This window comes from Falco peregrinus, chromosome 9 (assembly GCF_023634155.1).
Source record: "Falco peregrinus isolate bFalPer1 chromosome 9, bFalPer1.pri, whole genome shotgun sequence".
Classification (NCBI taxonomy): domain Eukaryota; kingdom Metazoa; phylum Chordata; class Aves; order Falconiformes; family Falconidae; genus Falco; species Falco peregrinus.
The window spans coordinates 12,936,790-12,956,690 of NC_073729.1; the positions used below are offsets into that span (position 1 = coordinate 12,936,790).

Here is a 19,901-nt window from a genome sequence, read left to right on the forward strand (position 1 = left end):
CAGGAAAGTCTTCTGCTTACTTTTACTGCCAAATTATATTTAAATATATGTTGTAGTTGATTCTGTATCAGTAAGGTTTGTTTCAACACTAAAACCTCTGTAGATAATTCCTGATGCAAGGCAGCAGAACTTGCTTCATAAAGCTTCACTTTAACTGGTTCACATTCTTCCTTCCTTAGGGTAAAAGGGAATTTTTCTCTACTTTACAATTACTTGCTCCATCATTTTCCTGATCTCCCTCCCCACACCTCTTGCAAACTTAAACAAGAACAAAAGAAACACAACCGATATTGCTGCTGTTTGTTGTTGCTAATTATGTAAGAAAATCAACATAAGTTATTTTCCCATGTTAGTTTTATTGCTTTTTTGTGTTGCAATTTAGAATATTCAGCTTCTTTCAACCAACTGCATACATTTTGGAAACATTCACAAATTGGTAAAGTTTTGAATAAATTTCATCTATGGTGACGTTACTAGGTCAAAAAAGATGTTTAGGTGTCTGAGAGACTGAGAAGACTGTTTTTCACTTGGTTCAAATTTTGTTTCCAGGTGTTTAGAGTGTCATACAATTGCTGCCATTGCTGCTTTCCAAAAGTCCGATGTGTGCTGTGACTAGAGAAGTAAAACAAAATTGGAAGATGATCACTAGATGTCATGCTCACCTAATAATTATTTTATAGCATTACTTTACTCTCACAAGTGAATAGGAACATTTTTTATTTTCTCCATATAAGACTGCACTTTACCAGTTAAGAGAATGCTGTAGCCTTCCCAAATATTTAAAGCAACAACAGTCATTAGTATTCTTGTCACTATTAGGTCATTAAATGAAATGTGCTGGAAAGTAGGACTCTTTCATTAAATAAGCTAATCACATTCAGTGTGAGCTTTAATAAAATTATGATAAATAGCAACTATTTAACTACCAGCAACTGAGAGGAACAATACCTTGCTTCTAGTTAAAATATTCTACAAATATAAGTGAAGTAATTAGAACACACTAAGTTCTGCAAAATGCTATGGAGAATTAAGTCTTACCTGACAACTACTTTCCTCTGTGTCTGATCTATTTTGCAGTATACCATCTTTGTCTTTACAGCTGCAAAAAAGCAATGCTGTTTTGAGCAATGTTTTCAAAGATAGTGCAAAGGCATTAAACTGTATAAAACCTGTTCAAAATTAGATCAATACAAACATAAAACCACAGCGGTTCACTTAATATTGTTTTGCTGTTTGTTTTAACAGTCTAGTAGGCAGAAAAACAAAATGATGTAACAAGATGAAGGTCATGCATAGATCCTATTGTTTGGTGCCAATATATTAAAGCAATATCCTGTAGAGTTTTTATGAACTTCTCTCCCCTACAAACACATCCTGTTTTAGCGACAGCAAACAAAACCACATTACAAATTCAACCTGCAAACAATTTATTAGTTCTATAAAGAATTACATGAAATACGCTGAAAAGAAAAACAGTTTAAAAGACAACAGTTAGGCATGTCTTTAAGCATGAAGCTTTGCAGCTATATTCTAGGATCTAACAAACCCAGAAATTAAAAATGAGTATTTTTCTGAATACTTAATGTTAGCTTAGAAGACTACAAAGGTATTGTTCATTAGCCCTGCATAAAGTACGGTACCACAGTTCTTACCATCAATAACAAATGCTTCTACATCATCAGCTCCGATCTGAAGTTCCTGTTGCATTGTGTCAAATGATATTTCTTTATTCTCTACAGCCATTCCCATGAAGGTAAGTAGCCTCATTTTTGCCATATTGTGTTCGTGCAACAAGCCTGTGTACAAGTGTTGATAGTTTATGAATATGAATTATAATTCAATAATTTCTTTTTCATGTTATTTTTACTATATATGCTTCCAATAAATTAAAATGTAGTTCACATCAAGAAAACATTCAACATGTTTTGAGGTAAAACATTAATTCCTGTATCTTCTTTGTGTTTTGCTAAAAAAGCTAGTTTAGTTGTGAATTCATCAAGATTCAGTCATTGTCAGTGAAAGGTAATAAATTTCTACAGAAGTGAAGCACAGAGAATTTCTGAAACAGTAAAAACATCACCTTAACAGAATTGTAGGTGGTGAGGGTGCAAATGAATTTTTCAGTTGCATCATCTGAACAACACTGCACCAAATGGAAAATACATGACCAGTAATGCCAAAACCTTCTTACAGCCTCACCGCTCATTCTCATGTAGTTGCTTGAAAATAAACCCCTCTCAGTAACAACTTAGCAACACAACATTGCTGTGCCAGAAGAATGTGTTTTGGCACTGAATTAACTGTTTATACCACAGCAGCAAAAAAAGCATCATGAGTCACATGTATGCTTACAGCATCCAGTGTGGCAAAAAGTGCTCCTCAAGAACAGACGAACATGACTGTATGAATGGCAACACGAGAAATTGAGCCAAGGGCTTGCACCTCTAAATCGGAGAGTTTTCCTGAGAAAAAGTCCAGGTCAACAAGTTAAGACATTAAGCTCGCTCTTAATCCAAGTTCTGTGTGGTATCAAGATTCAGCGGAAGCTTCTTTAAAAGGAATGTCAATCATTTTGTTTTGGAATGACATTCTAAACACATTGCTTGGGTAAATATTTAATTTGGAATTTATAACATCCATACACTAACAGGAAAGCACATTAGCGCAGGACATCATGTTGTGTTAATTAGCTGTAATTATGATGCAGGTTCCCTATTTGGCACCGATTCAACAAAAACATGATCACCATAATTCATACAGATGAGGAGCACCAGCAACTATACCTAACTGGGTTTAATGGAACTCTACAAGCATCAAAAAAATCAATTAGCACACATTAACCCTAATTAACAAATGCAAATGAGATTCTGATTAACTTTGCAAAAAAGACTGCCGATAATACCAGATTAAATGTGGACATGTTAGGGCGATTCAGTTGACACAGATAATGCTACTGCTGGCCTAAGTTGTCAGCATTAATAAAACACCAAATTGTAACAAACTGATGCCACCTGTAGGAGCCTTCGCTGCACAGGTTTCATGGCCTAGTTTCAACTGGTCCTGCTCCAGCAAAGGTTACAACTAAAAAGGATGCTGTACTGGCACTGAAATCCTATTATTAATATCCTTTATTTTAAAGCCCAATACCTTGGGAAGTTATTTAGAAAAAAATACATATTTAAAGATCTGTTTATCTGGGGGAACAGGTCATATTTGTTCTGAAGAATTTCTGAATGCCTTATCTATTAATTGCATTGTTTCCTATACCAACCTGCCCTTGTTTTTCAAAGGCATGGCTGAAACGATCAGACCAAGTTCCTAGCATTCCAGTCTGCACTGCCTCAGAATCTCTACCTTGTCCACTGCTCACATTCAGGATCTTCTGAATACACCACAAAGCAGGTGAGAAGTCAAGATAAATGGAAGTAAGGCTGTCTTTCAAAAGATTTACACTGATCTTTAAGGATTTTACTAAGATTGTATGCGTCCTGGACATTGAAAATGCACACACTGTAGGTTCACAGAGGTAAACGCCGGGAAGCAAAGCAAAAGAAATTACTATTGTATATTATATGATTAATACTACATATGTGTAATTAATCTTCCATAAATTTATTCAAATGTTAGCGTAACAGCATTTTCAGCAAATACTTCTCTGTACAAATAACAGATAAGCCATTTCAATACTTTAATTACAATGCAAAACCCTTTCCCCTAAGAAAAGCATACGATGTCTGCACAGCTAATGTTCAAATACGTATGAAAAAGGTATGCTTATCCTTATATACGCATTTACAAACTACCAAAAACTTACTGCTAATTTTATCCACAAAAAAATCACACTGATATTTCCATCATTTTAATACCCAAAGTACCAGCATTTTAAAGCTTTGAGGGCAATTATTCTCAGAATTATACCACACTCCATTAAACAAAATAATGCATGCGTTAAAAGGCTGCACTAAACTCTGTTTTAGCAAAACTATGCCTTTCCTCAAACGCATTCAGCCAGTGTTCAAGTGTCATTTCAAAATCAAAGTTATAAAAAAAAATAAATCTGATTTTTATGGAAACATTTATTCATTACCAATATGTCAAAACCTTAATGCAGTAATAAAAAAATCTGCATCATTGAGCAATTTCTGCATTGTCACTGACCCCTGTCCTAAAAAGCTGGAATATAAAAAACGTAATTTTAATGCATGCAATAGCTTATGAACCAGTGCTCCTTTGAAACAGTCAATTACACATCAATGGGGGAGTGTCAAAGTGTTAATTACTACTCCTTTTTTCCACAGTGTGTAAATAAAGAGGGTGCTGACATTAACATTCCATCACATTACTTCATGTGATGAAACAAATTAACTGGGACAGACTGGCTTGCTAGGTCTAATGCATCAGCACATGCAGACACACGCACACACAATTTGCATGTTTTATCTCACTGTTCAAAAATATTTGCTGTTATAAAGTTATTAATCATAAAAAAATTGTAAGATATTTATGCAAGCTGCTAGCTTACTCAATACAGTTCTGGTCTCTGGCTTAGCCTAGAGTATCAATGCATTAAAACTCACCTCCCAAAGGTTTAAGAGAAAACCCCAGCTTGTCCTTGTAGAACAAACCACAATTAGCTGGTCCATTTACAATTTAGTAGAGGTTTGACTCTACAAACTCTAATCCATTATGTAAAAGTCCTATTAAATTTCCTGGGCTTCAATGTATATGTTCAACTGAAGCACTTTGCGGCTTCCGTATCTTAAGCCATGTAAATAGTCAGAAAAGTAATAATCGGAAAACTTACCAAGGGAGTCAATGAAGTCTTTGTTGTTCTGATAAAACTTGACATAGGATGCTAGTTTAGCACTTACAAAAATTGTCAAAAGCTAGAAGATGGAAAACAAGTATCAGAAGAGTTTAAATATTACCTATGTTTCCCTCCCTGGAGACTGGACATATATATATATATATGAACTACTGGGATTGAACGGAAAAATCAACCATTAAGAGCTAAAATTCTGTCTTCTGCCACTAGCTGAGGGCAATCTGTGCTGAGCTTCCTTTTCTCAGACTTGGAAGGCAGTTTTGCTACAGAACTCACATGACAGCAGATTTGTAATGTGAGTTTATGAAACTTCTAAAGGGAAACATTTCAGATGTAGTATTCAAAATTTTTAATCCTAAAAGCACTGATAGTACATTGCAGCTCAATATTACTAACATAAATAACTATTCTAATGAATTTAAAAAAACACCAATAAAACAAGGCACTGTACAGGTATCCTGCTAAAATAAAAAGTGACTTACATCATGAATAAGTTCTCCTTCCAAAAATTTGACTGGTTTTAAGGCAAGAAGATGATCAAAGAGAAAGGTATTTGGATCCTTCAATGCTCGTACAATACATCTAATTAGAAAATGAAAATGCTTATTTTTTACAGCAATACACATTTTTATGAGTAACAGCAACTCAATTTGTTGTTCCTTGCTTTCTAGGAAACACCCAAGGGTTTGCAACTATTGTTAAATGTAAGACATGTCACATTCCAATTTTAATCTTCATTTTACAGATGGAAAAAGCAAGGAACAGAAAGCATTAAGTAATTTGCCCAGTATCACAAATTAAGTTTGCCAGGTGGCAAGACTACAGATCACCCTACTGTTTCCATCTATGCATTTATTTCCAGCCCAGCCTTCATTCCTAGAGGTATTTTTACTGTCCTCCTAAAATTTCATAGAATTAAGTTGTTTAGGAAGATTAATTACACTTGAATACATGACACAAAACAGAGAAAACCCCAATACCAAACACTACAAGGCCTATGATTTATCAGTTACAGCTCCAGACTATAAACAGACCTACAGTGTTTCTAGAACTCTAGATGAAAGCTTTTGTTCAGCAGCTCGTTAGAAGCCTTAGTGCTACCCTCGCTCCGATGGCCAGCGCCGCGACCCTGCTATGTAACATACAGCCAGAAGAACCTAGTGTCTGCACAGGCACAGCAAGATGACAAACCCAAGACAGACACGTTCTTTCAGATGTAAAAGGCCTCAGACTGCTGTAGGGTAGTTAATGAAGTTTTCATTTATGCACAGATACTTCAATTTTCCAAATGAGACATCCTGATTTTCCTCCATGCTCAAGTACAAAGAACTCCCTTGAGAACTACTGGCTGTATGCACCTGGCAGAACTAGAGCACTTACTAAAAATCTAATTCCTAAGAAGAATCATGATAGGTAGAATGTCAAAATACAAGCTCTTACTCATTGTGGCCAGTGGGGGAAAATATAGCATAAAGAATCAATTTACTCCCAGCTTGTCCAACAAGTAAGCTTACTTCTGTGCGGTTCACATCCTTAGTACTTGCTCACAGAAAACAGAGCAAGAATTTCTTTTCAACAGAAAGTGCTATTTGAACACTTGAAGTTAAAGAATGAAACAATCAACAAGTAAAAAAATCTGAAATAGATGACGCCAATTCAAATTTTGATCGCAGTTGATGTAAACGAAGTGCTTATCCAAGGCTGATCTCTCCCAGCAGTGACCAGAAACACACCTGTGCACTTGCACAACAGAGTAAACCTGACTTTGCCTGGAACCAGCCAAGCCCACTGTGGACCGCACAGACAAACTCTCGATAAGTCAGCCATGCTACAGACAAAACAGCTGCGGCAGGGCCCTCACCTGCCAGGTCACTCAATACTCAATAGTAACGTGATCAACATAATTTAGCAATTAAGGAAAAGCTACTTTTAAGGAAAACAGGAAGCCAGTATTACCTATGAGCATCAACTCTAGCCTGGGAAGCATTGTCCTCTGTGTAACTTCCAAGTAGTTCCACCATTACTTTTGCTGCGGTGTCACTATAGAAGAAAAACAAAGTTACCTCAGGACTGCTGAATAAAATAGTTCAAACAAGACACTCAAATATTTAAATAATTCCATTATGATGTTATAGGTCAAATTAAATTACACTTGAGAAGATGTAGATGATCCATTTTAATTCTAGTGGAGAGAACAAATTAACTAGATGTATTCTTTCAATTCTTGTTCTACAAAATGTTTATCTTCACCCTTCATTTCATTCTCTTAAATTGATAAATTACCTGCTGGTTATGGAAAAAGCTTTCTGAGCTAGGAACAGCTCTATATGGTTCACTAGAATGCTCCTCTTATGCACATCTGGATTTAATCACTGCAGAGTAAGTAGCACTGCAAAGTTTATTTCAAATGCAAAATGGCATATCTTAAAGAATATTTATGGTCAGGCAAATGACTAAAAAAACTGCCTTTTCTTCTTTCACAGATTCTCTCTTCAAGTATTCAGAGTGAGAGCTGCTCGTTTTCCTGACAAAGTTAAGCAGCCAGAAATCAGATTGGCTGCTGTGAAGCAAGCAGCTTCCAACATTGCTTTGACAGGCAGCTTTTGGAAAAACAATTCTAAGAAAATTGAGTAAACCTACAGCCTTGTCTACCCAGATTATTTTGTAAACAACAGCTCATCAATGTTGCTGCAAACCAGCTCCAAGACCGTGGCTGTGCATTTTAACAAATCTTAATTTATTTTCACGTAACAGTTCTTACATGAGAACGTGTCACACTAGTGAGACCGGCAGCTGCTGATGTTTTTTAAAAAAATCTCGGCAAAAAATATAAGCATAGAATATGCTACGTGTATACACACAAAAAGCTGTTTCCTGTTTCACATGGAGTTCTTGTTAACTATCGAAATAGAAGGCTGACAGTTCCTCTATACAGAGGATAGATTTTGCTGATGCCACCTTACTACTGCCTTTGAACAAGATCGGGTGTGGATGTACACACAACCAAAACTCAGTAATGTGAGCATGTGCTTCGCAGAAGCCTCCCATGCACATACACAGACTGGCAACTACTTTACTAAGAGGCACATTCTCAGTAGACGGGAGGAAGGTTGCATGCTACTCTCCAGAGTACAGAAGTTACAGTGTAAAGCTACAATCTTCCTTCAAAGTAGCGTATTTCCAGATAGAACAAAATTCCCCATTGTAGGTCAAAAAGGCCTACAAAATTTTCCTTAAAAGAAGAAACTGCAAAAATAAAGTTTCAAATCACTTTGATTACTTAATGGTATAAATTTCATCAGGAAGGAACAAACCAACACAGTACTCCTAGTACGTACTGTGCTGTGATACAGGTTTAATGCATATAGCAGCACAGGTCCAAATGTTTTTTATAGTACAATGACACTATCTTTATATGGGTGTTTATTTTAAATCTCACAATATTTGACAACTTCTCTATAGGGTGAGGTTTTGTGGTCCTAGAGAATTTACCAGATTTCATAGATGTACAGTACAAATATTAAGACATCACAGGAAACAAGCAATATCATATATGATCTGGATGCGCACTGAACGAAGACAGTTTGTGCCCAAGACAGGGGAATTTTCTATAGGTTCCAGGCATTATTCCAGAACTGTATTCAGGGATGTAAACTCGAATGGAATATTTGTTTTAAGCCTCCAGCGTTAAAGACGTCAGCCTATGTTTTGTCATGGCAACTAACGTTGGCGTGTAGAGGAACAAACAGCTCTGTATCAGTGAAATAAAATTTAGACAGCTTTATATATGATGGAACCATTTCCATGTACATCAGTCTATGACAGACTGATTTTTGCACTGGTGAAACCTCATCAACACTAGATGTTCTAGTGAAGACAAAGAACCAGTTTAATACAGGACAGATACTATATAGACATTCAAAGAGGCTCAGCTCACACCCTATTCAGCCTAACAATACAAGACTCCTTATTTAATACAAGCTGTCAGTAGTTGTTCTTGTACACTTCAGAACTGTGTTACAGATTTCTGGAACTTTTCCTCTTCTCCCCCTTCCCTTAGGAACAAAAATAGAAAACTATGAATTTAACTAATTTCAAGTAGTATTTGCAACCCCCCACCTTTTTTTTTTTTTTTCTTTTTTTCTCCTTTTTCAAGTGGGGAAGGAGTGGAATCTTTCAGTTGTATTTCTAGGAAACATCAGAATACTAGACAATAGACAGAACACAAGACAATTACTCCCAAACTTTCTGTGCTAATTTCCTGTGAGCCTCAGCAAGTATCACAGGCCTTTTAATCTTACTCTACTCAACATCAGATTACTACCATAAATTAGGATTTTGAAAGCAGTAATACAGATCACTATTTTATCAAAGCTCATTGCCAAATGTGTATCTCACCTAAGATGCAAATGTGAACATTTTTCCTAGCAAGACAGCTTGCACAAGTACTCTTGGCTCCACTTGCCAGTCTAGATGCGTAACTTGACAAAAAGCCAGGAAGAATTGAAGAGTGATGGTAGATAAAAGGAAGAAAAAAAAATACAGAGTATTCAGAAACTTAGTAAGAAGTTGGAATCATGTCCCTCTACATTACAAGATACTAAATGGAATTAAATGAAACAATTATTTCGCAGGTGCCTGACATGCTGAACTTTTTGCTAGAGGTATTAATAACCAGACCTGTCAGACCTGTTTGAATGGAAACTTGGGCAGGACTAATCCTGCCCTGAATCCTGCCAGGTCAATGGCAGAGACCAACTGTACGCTGCACCAGACTGGCACCTGGCTGGGCCGTACAGGAGAACCCCACTCTGGCTGCACGCAAGTCATGCACACCTGTAAAACTCCATCTGTAACTGGAAAACACAACAGCTCGCATTACCTTGCAGTTTCATACTGACACAGCTAGGAAAATGCTGAAGACTAAAGCAGCTGAGGCACAAAAACTCTACTGCAGAACCTTTATGGCAAGGAGCACGAGCAGCCGAGAAAGTAACTAATCTTTCACAAAGTTCAGCTACCAAATACAGATCTGAGAACAAGCCACAGCAGCCATCTGTTTTCCAGCCACCACCACCAATTTTTCTTCAGTTGATCATGGGAAAGATAAAAAGCCCTCTTCGAAGAGATCAAGACGATTTTGATCATCAGAAAGAAACTTCAACCAGAAAGTGACTGGAAAAGATTAGATAAAACAAGCTTTCACTTATCGCTGCAGGAAAAGGAACACCACACATAACATCTGTATGATTTAATTTTCATGAGCTACCAGTCTGTTCACAACCAACTTAGCCACTGGGGAAAAGTCTATCAGCTACGAAAAACCATCTCTTCTGCCGTACTTAGTTAAAACATCAAACGAACAAACCCCCTTAAACTCTGTTGTTTTCCACATTGTATTCCTTACCCTTGATTATAAATCAACACGGTAACCGAGGTAGGATTTTTTTTACTTATTTTTCAGTTCCCACTTATCTTCCCATACTGCCAGATAGAGCAACATTCCTGAGTGCTAAAGCTGGAATGCTGCTGTGAGTTTCCCATACTATTGCAAATACTGCCCACTGATCCAGGAGTGAACCAGGTCAAAGGTGCTAGGGTCACTTGGTGTTTTCTTTTCTGGAGAGAAGTGTAAGCGCTCTGAAACATTGCTCCATCCAGTGCAAAGCCTGCTGCAACAGACGGTAAGGACACCGGGTACAGGAGTAATGTGTTACAGGGTTAGTGGAGGTTTTTAATGCCCAACTTAAAAATTTCACTTATTATCAGTAAGCAAAACCCATTTGGTAGCAAGGTTACTGGTAGCGCTGCAAACGTAAAGTGGAAGTTTAATCCACAGATTTTTTTAACAAGACTAGCTAAAAACAAATAGCTATTAAGTAAGGGTATTAAGCTAGTTAAAACCTCTCAATAAATCAATAGGATGAAAAATGTTTAAAAGAGTAAGAGCATTACAGAGTATCACTGTGACATTTCTGAAAGCAAGCACTAAGCCATGTATAAGATCTCTGATTAATGTTTCTGAAATTATTTTGACCATCTGAAATCTGTCACACAGTACTACTATCAACACAAAAGCATTTTAATGTTAGTAACAGGAATAGGAATTCCCAACAATGTTGTAGCTCACAGTGTAACTAGTCCACGAGGATTCATCATCCCTAAATTGAGGTTAGTTACAAATGATCCTGCTATGCTGATGCAGCGTTTCCAGGCTACAATTTCAGCAGGCCAGAATAAGCTAACTCTGCTGCCAGAAGGAACTCACCTCCTCCTATGACAGCTCCACACTTGCCTTTGTTAACCCCTGGGAAGGTCACCTCACCAGCCCGACCCACCGTGCAGCTGCACAAGTGCCTACACCAGCACAAACCGACATAGGTTCTGGTAGCCAGAGGGGACAGGACAGAATTTCTCCCTTCTGCAGCAGTACAAAGTTATTTAAATGTAGAAAATGCAAATGCAGCTACACTACCAGCATAAGCCAGCGGTGTAGAGGTCCTGATGCCAACTCACTAGGAAAATTAACTTGGAAAACGAACCTGGAAAAGAGTGAGAAGCACGGGGAGAAGCAACACACATCCCAAACTACAGCAGGGACAGCTTAAACAGGCTGAAACTGCTGCAGAACTCCATGCTCAAACCACTCCTGGATACCAGCCCATCTCTACAGCCCTAGCCAAAACAGTCAATACACCGTATCACAACTGTAAGATAAATTGATGACAGCTCTCAGTTAAGACCTACATTAATTTACAGACATGATACACAGAGGATTACTTTACATGCCAGAAGACACTGGTCTGCCAAGTTTGGTAGATCAAAGATGCTTCTTATGATCCAGGATTATTGAAAATAGCCAAGCAGGTATACTGTGGACATTAATTCCCGTGACTAGTGGAAAGCTCTGTCCTAAAAGTAATGTTTACATAAAAAGACTGATTGTGTTCACTGTGATTGATAAGCCTCGCAACATTATTAAGTAAGAGATAGCACTACCATGCACTAAAATATCAAAAGTGCAATTAAATAATAAACTTGGCATAATCCTACAATGGCTCAATGACTAATATTTATAGAAAGGAAGAGTTTTATTTTGAGAGTCTGTGGTTTGCAGCTAATTCACTATTACCTTTAATATTCTTGGAAACACTGGTTTAATCTAAGAGTGCTTAAAAACATAAAAAGAAAAAGCCCGGGTATAATTGGATTGAATTATCAGTACAGATTAATTTTAAAGGTGCTGTGAGAAATACGTTCCCTACAGATCAGTTACAACACATCAGCTTAAAATACAGTTATCTAGTATCTATTACTTGTCTTTTATACCTTTTTTTGCAGTCTACTAGGACATCATACAGCAGCCTCAGAAGCGTATGTTTTTTCTCTGTGCCAAGATTCCAGTCAGAAATCCATTTTCGGACCTAGGCAGAATACAAGTGGGGAAAAAACCACTGAGAAAAGACTAAAATAAAACTGAAAATATTTCTCATTTTCTCTCAAGCAGAAAAAGATTGAGAAGATCTTGCACAGAGATTTCTCCTTTGGGTCCTCTGACTCTCAGCCCTTGCCATTCAGAGCCTGGAAGTTTTCCCGTGAAAAGCCAAAAGTCTGTGCTCTCCACGTTACTTCCTAAATAAGGATGAATGATTCTAATACACCCCGATTCCAGACCAAGGGACAAGAACTTGTGCCTCACTCCTGATCAAAGATTCTCATTTCCATTGCTATCACAGGAATCAGACACATTTAACTACGTTCAGCATCACAAACAGAAAATAAATGGCCACTTGATTTAGATCTGTAGACAGACCTTTATAAAAATAATATCTGTATTCTGCCTTTCTTGTGTCACTAGGCTCTGTATCAACCCTGACTACTATTTAGTGAGACGCAACATGGTTAATACAAAGGCCATAACTTGAAGCGCCACATTAATTACCTGATCTAGTTCAGTTGGAATGTACTGGATGGCACCACATGAGGAGGCCACTTTAAGAAGGCTGCAGTACACCGTGTATCTCACAGGAGTGTTCTTGTCCATACCGTGGAAGAGGTTGCTCAGTCTAAACCACAAACAACAAACAACTGAGTTAAAGAGGTTTCAAAAACCATTACTGGAGTGCACATAAATGTTTCTATGAAGATGCATGCTAGTACACACAAAGCACCTGGTGGCACATCACATCCATGATGAATTCTAATGGCTTTCCGTTTCGTAACCACTTTCATCAAAGCAGTTGAAAACTATTTTCATTTTAATTTTGTAATACCCAAGCAAAGAAAGTATACTGGTAATTCTATTTTATGAAAGGGAAAAAAAAAAAAAAAAGCATGCTTCCTGCAACAGAGTACCATATCTTGCCAGATACCCCACACAGATTTAAAGACATAGAAGATAATCCTTCCTCTTTAAAGGAAGGCTTACTTTGCAAGATCCCATCGTCTCACTTTCCTCTGTACAATACTCACAGCTGCAATCTGAGAGATGGGCGCTCTCCTTCCCGAAATTTTACTAACTTCTCACACAGGCTTTCAATCAGTGCTTCTTGTTTGTCAGGTTCCAGGATAAGAAGCAAAGAGACTACACTGTTCATCACACTCTCAACATCTGCACAAAACACAACACGCAGCTGTTTAAACCTGCAAGCAGCAATCATCAGTAGCAATTTAGTGCTGGAAAGTTACTTCTGCTATGAATCTCTTGCCAATTTGCATCGGCAAGGACTGCAAAAGAGAGAAAATGCTAAGATAACCCACCTGGCTATTCATCAGAATGTACCAGAGACTTGGCTCATGGTCTTTCACCAACACATCTCTATGTAAAGCAAGAATTACCACTCTAAGGTCAAAACAGAATTTGGTATTTGGTGTCATGCTTGCTCCGAATTCTCTGTTCACACAAACGAGAGGTCAGAGGAACTTCAGGTTTTGGTCTTAAAAAAACAGTGGCTTCCTCCTGCACATGCAGAAAGCTGCCCCACGGTTCTATAGCAAGAATACTAATACCTAGTGCTCAAGTACAGTAAAACATTTTGCCAGGAGCGCAAGGGATACCCAGACCACAGGGAAATGCCTGCAAGAACAAAGGACATTCAAAATCCTCCCCATCTCCTGTTTTAGGCCTGGTGTTCCGTCCTTTCCAAACAGGACCAGACAGGTTTTGTGTGTTCTTTTCGTAGTCTGCCCAAGCATCAGTTATGCAAAGAGTAAGAACAAAATTCATTATATATGGGAAATACTATTTATTCCCTGAGATGACATCTGAACATCAAACAGCGGAGCAATAAGCTGCTCCAGTATTTCATACCCATTTGCCTACAGTAAAAGTCAACATGAAAAATAATCTTAAGTACTCCTTCTTAGATGAACCATGCATCCTTCAAACACATAGGGTAATCATGTTATGCATATTCATATAGGCATATGCCTATATTCATAGTCACATATTCATTCAGTATATGCCAATATTCATATTAGCAATTGATTTTTTACATTTAAAAGTTCTATATGGAATTCATATATTGATACAGAGCACAGCAGGCATAGAAAGATCATTAAGGCTACTGTGCATTATTAGTGCCATTAAAACATATTAGTGTAGCTTCTAAGGATCTACAGCCCTTAACTTGGAAAGAGTTACTGATCACTGAAAATCCTAGTGTCTTCAGACAATAATAAAGTTTCGACCTTTAAAATTTCTACTTCCAGATGTCTAGTCCTAACTTTTGTTACTTTAATCTTTCTTGACCTGCAGCATCACAGCCTTTAATTGACAGTAAGTCTTATTTTTATCGTACTTTTTTCTTCAGAGAGAAAACCTATTTTACATACAACTTGCAATGCCCTCCTAACAAGCACAGCCCAGCTCAATTTCTGACTTCTTCAAAGGGCGCTGGATGTCTGGAGAAGGGAGGGGTAGAGTACATGCAAATTTTACATGGCAATGATGGAAGTAAGCACTTCCAGTTTTATAAAGACGCATGTGTTAACATGCCAGCCATGCAAAATACCTCTAAATTCTGCCAACTGTTTCTGTTTGAAAGCATTGACAGCGATATGTTTAGCAAAACCAACAAAACTTAACGATGCAAACCTTTGTCATCCTCTTTCAGGCACACATCACAAACTTCAATGATCTGTGCCAAGTCCACATGAAGTCCACCTTCAGCGTTTTCTTCCGAGATTTCTGCTCCTTTGGATTTCAGGTAAGCTCGAAGTTCTGCAGCCTTAAAAAAAACCAAAAGACAACACACACAAAACAAGTTGTTTTGTGAACAGCAAGATCAAGTTAAATTTCTTACAGATTTTTGTTCTGCTACCACTCCTCTGCCCCCGCTGCTCACACTTCCTCTCACTTCTCCCTACCTGGTATCCTCCAACACTCTCCCTCCTCCACTATAACGTACAACCCAAATACCAACTCACCGCATGATGCATGCACGATGCTGCACATGCTGCGGCTGGTTTGCCAGCAACTGAATAGAACACACAACTGTTGAGCTTTCTCACAGCAAGTGTCACTTATAGCTGGTTAGAGAACACCAGGCCTAGTAAGTATTTGTGACAAAGATGCTTTCTTATCAATTTTTATAATCTTTTACTCCCTTTTAAAACCAAGCAAAACAATAAAACCATTTAGCTGCTTTTTCACCAGAGAAGAAAAAGGGTAAAAAAACTAGTTTAGAGAAGGCGGAACTTACAGCCTTCACACAGGTTACAGACAGTTCCCCATATAATGCTGCAACCTGTCTGACCTCGTTAGGATTTAAACCTACACCAAGAAAACACCTTTCCTCCAGCGACAAGCCTATGCATTAACTTCACAACCCACGGTTTCAGCAGCAGAACCACAACCCTTCAGACACAATCTGCATGAGGCCGTACAACTTCTGGTATCAGGGGAACTCCGATCTGCATGCCACCGTGACACCAGGTGTAATTTACATCAAGCTCAATGTCAATCATTATGGTTACATAAGACACAGCCAGATGCCCTAGGCCCTTTCATTGTACCGAAGATGTTTCAGGCCAACTACTTGATGGGGAGTTACAAGACATCATGGCGTGTGAAAACCGGACCGAAGGGTAGTAGCTGTCTCTGTATTTCCTGCAGCTCTCCAGCCCTGCATATATGTACCACTTCAAAGACACTGGGAATAGCAACTCAAAGACAAGAGGAAGAAGTCGTTCAAAGACAAAATTCACGGTTCCCGCTCCTGTAGCATGGAGAATGCTGCAAAACCAAGATGCATATGTAATACTCGGTAACTAGTTTTCCTCTTCTGGATAACCGTACTGCTGGGGGGCGGTGACAGCCAAGTCCCACGGGGGCGAAGCGCTTTGACGAGGCAACCGCAGGCACAGACGTTCCTTCAGTTCACAGCTCCTCCGCCCCCCCCGTTGAGCCCCGCTCGGGAACACCCCCAAGGGCTGCGGGCGCGCCCCGCGGCCCCCCAGGGGGCAGGCCTGGCAGGGACGGGGACGGGCCCGGGACGCCGCTCCGCCCGCCCCGCCGGCCCCTGCCGCCCACACCGGCACGCCCCACTCCCCGCTCAGCCCCGGCCGCTGACCTGATCCTCCTCCGTGATGTCGATAAAAGCCGGGACGCTCATGGCGGCGGAGCCTCCCGCGCCCGGACCGAGCACGCCGCCCGCACCGGAAAGGCAGAGCGACTTCCGGTGCCGCCCGCTTCCGCTTCCCTGCGGCAGGGCGGGGCGGGGCTGGCGGCGTCTGGCGCTGGGCGCCGCGCGCCGCTGGGCGGGGCGAGGCGGGAGCGCTGAGAGGCGCTCGCCGGGGCGGGGATCCCGGAGGCCGTGGGCCCTCAGCCGGGCGCGGGCCCCGCAGGCGTCCGCCCGGTCCACCGGCAGCCCCGGGCCTTCGGGCCCTCGCCGGCTGCTGGCGTGCCCGGCGGCGGGCAGTGCCTCGGCGGGGGAGCCGTGCCGGCCGCGTCTGGCTGCCCCGCGCCGGCGAGGCGGGAGCCGCAGGCCGCCCCCTCAGGTTCTGAGGTGCGCCGAGGCCGGTACCGTGTGGAAAAAAAAAATTTTTCTCTTACTCCCCGTCTAAAAGGAGTATTTCCTACACATACACAGACACGCTTAAAAGTCTTAAGTGCTGTGCCTGGTGCTTAGATTGCTTAATTTCGGTTATGTTGGGAGGGAAACGTGCTCGGGGAAAGGACAAAAGTTCCTGCCCAGAGGCTGGTAACCTGGTGCTTTGCTTGTCTTAACGCCTGAGCTCGTACTCTAATTAAAATAACGAACCGTGACTTGGTGTTACCAATGTATTGCACATTTTTCAGCTAAAGAGTAAGAAATTCCCTGTTCAACAGCTCTGGCAAACCAACAGGAACATAGCTGGACTTCCCCGCTGTTTCAAAGGCTAAAATGAAAGCCAAAAAAAAGAAGTAGAGGGAAAAAGAAAACCACAAGCAAACTTTTATTTCCCTGTGGCTTATGCTAAGTGATCACTGGATACAGAAATTTAGAAAACACTTAGACAGGTTCACAACTATTTGGATTATATATTTTCTGAAGACTTACTTAATAAGAGCTGGAAGGTTTTGAGAGAAGGCTTTGTGGATGACCTCTTACTGCTTCATAACAGTACTGGCTAGAAAGTAATTAAGAGTCTTTTATTACTCTAGAAGTCATTGAGTAATTCAAGATAGATATTTCTTTGGAGAAATACAATCTGACAGCCAGTAATGGAGTTTTGAAGTGCCAGGAAAAGAGAGCCGAGATGATTATTCTGCTAACGAGAAACTTGAGGCTGGTGCTACGGCCCTGTGTTGCGTATCACTTACATTAGAACGTGTGAATCATCTTGGTGGTACAGTGTTTTGTAAAGTTGTGTCCCCAATGTAAAATAACTAAATGAGATACAGTTCACTGGGACTGGAGGTAGTGTTTTATGCTTCAAGAGTTTTACATAAATAATCTACAGCATGAAAAAAGTTATATTGATTTATTGATCATACCACTGAATGCCTTCCTAATGTTGAAACTGTTTCGCAAAAAGACCCTGCTGTCAGCAAAATGCTCATTTAGCCCCAATTTTACAAATGAGATTTTAGCAATAAATATGGAAACACAAATAGAAAGGGGCCTTAACAACGGTATTTCATGTTCTTAGTGGTTCGTATTGAGAAATCATTTACACAAACTTTGGAGGCTTATTGAACATTATTGACAGCCTCAAGAGATTTCAGAGAGGTTTGCCAGTGTATTGGAAGGTAACTCAGAAAATCTAGCTATTGATCATGAACTCCGGGGATGTGCAGACTAAAGGGTGCCACTCTAGACAGCTGCTGTGCTTAAGAAACAGCAGATGCTATTTTTGTTGCCCTATGAAAATTTTTCATTCCTCAGTAAACAAATCTTGATGAATCAAGCTTCACTGGCTGGGGAGTGTGAGTCCCACCCCTTCTCCAAAAGCTGAAAAGACTTAATTCTGCTGTGGAATTACTGGGCAATTTGCAGGAATCAAAGTCACAATCCAAGGTTTGGGGGAATATTGTGAGCTTGCAGGACAGCCTTTGCACCTTGGCTCTATACTATGAGTTTTATGTATTTGTATCATAACTTACACACATAGCATGATTCTATCTATACCTGGTTTTGTTTTGGATCTCCAAGCATTTTGGGAAATATTTCCAATATTGGTTTTATATAAAATATGTTGGAGATACTGAAAACACTAGCAGTTTCAACCTTTTCTCAGTAAAGGTTGAATTCTGGTCACATCACCTTATTATCATTATACCCACCATAGTCTGCAGAGGTAAAAGAGTCTTTTAAAAACTTACCTAAATTTCCTAAGTTAGTAAGAGTGCTGTACACAAACCTCCTTTTTTTCTTCTTTTTCACCTACAAACTTGACCGAATAATGACTAGACTTAGTTATTGAGTCTAATAACCAGAGCAGGGGTAGTTAGTACCTGCTTCTGAGTTTCCACAGTAAACCTGATAAAGGCCCACAGCGCCTTTAATAAAATTCATGACTCAAATTAGTTTTGAACATCTACATGCTTGTATTACTTTTTAATAATGGTTCAACCCTTATTTTTTCTATCATCCAAATCCTGACTGATTAATTTATTTTAGTTTGGGCAGTATTTTTGAAATAATATCCCAACTTTAACTGATTATTAAAAATTATTTTAAACAGAGTGTTTTAATACTGTCTGATTCGTAGTCTTACAAGTGTTTTGTATGTCATAGGTCAGTTACAGATAGGTTAGAGATAGGTCTCTCCTTTGTGTGCCTGATCTCGAATGGGATCTGATTTTTACAGAATGAGTGTTTAAGCATTTTTAAAGTGCAGATGACTTTCATCTAGTACTGCTTAATACAGCCCTGTGAGAGTAAAGGTAACTTAGCATCCAGCACACTGCGGGAGTAGGGATACATCATACATTTGATTTGCACTGCGTCTTGAGGAGACATTTCAGGTGCTGAAATACGTGCCTAGTGTCAGTTTGCATTGTGGGATATCGAGCACAGCTACAAGCTGCCATGAATTTCCTACAGATCCCATGCTGTATCTGAGACTCCTCTGTAGATGTCTCAGATACCCCAGGGTATATAAATGGCCCAAGTCGTGTAGGGAATTGACTCCCTACCTCAGTGTCTATTTTTATTTAGGTAGTGCACCCAGATGGAGATTTGTCATGTATTATTCTAAATACACAAAAATAAAATAACCATTGGTCACACTGGGTAGACAGGACATGACTCTAAAGAGCTCTGCTGAAATATCCACATATGGTATGTTGCACGATACTTTATTTGTCCCAGAAGAATTAAGATGATAGATGATAGCTGGGATTTGAACTTGTGCATCAGGAAGTCCACTTTGAATATAAAGGGGGCAGTATGTGTTTTGTGAAACTACCAATGTAAAGAGGATGTAGTGGAAGAATGGGTTTCAGTTTTATTGGAATTACGACAGGTCTGTGGAAATGCGGCAATGGTTTATAGTCCCCGACATTTCTGTGGAGACGAGGCAATGGTTTATAGTCCTATGTGTAGTTCGTGAGGCCAGATCAGAAACAGGGCACCCACGCCGAGGGAGG

At 39.6% G+C, this 19,901-nt stretch overlaps 1 protein-coding gene across 1 annotated transcript; it reads right to left on the reverse strand.

The window, feature by feature from the left end:
- Positions 1-336: 336 nt before the first annotated feature.
- EIF3M (eukaryotic translation initiation factor 3 subunit M) lies at positions 337-16,517 on the reverse strand. Its single transcript, XM_055813645.1, has 11 exons — positions 16,399-16,517; positions 14,922-15,054; positions 13,298-13,436; positions 12,768-12,891; positions 12,155-12,249; positions 6,782-6,865; positions 5,308-5,407; positions 4,805-4,886; positions 1,653-1,796; positions 1,039-1,099; positions 337-612 (listed from the first exon to the last, which is right to left on the reverse strand). Exons 1-11 carry the CDS (start codon positions 16,438-16,440, stop codon positions 492-494), a joined length of 1,125 nt encoding a protein of 374 aa, XP_055669620.1. The 5' UTR covers positions 16,441-16,517; the 3' UTR covers positions 337-491.
- Positions 16,518-19,901: the final 3,384 nt, after the last annotated feature.

Coding starts and splice junctions, on each gene's coding strand:
- EIF3M (XM_055813645.1), bottom strand. CDS start 16,440: ATGAGCGTCCCGGCTTTTATCGACATCACGGAGGAGGATCAG. Junction 12,892..13,297: donor CCATCTCTCAGATTGCAGCT/GTGAGTATTGTA, acceptor TTTGTGGTTTAG/ACTGAGCAACCTCTTCCACG. Junction 6,866..12,154: donor CTAGTAGACTGCAAAAAAAG/GTATAAAAGACA, acceptor TTTCTTCTATAG/TGACACCGCAGCAAAAGTAA.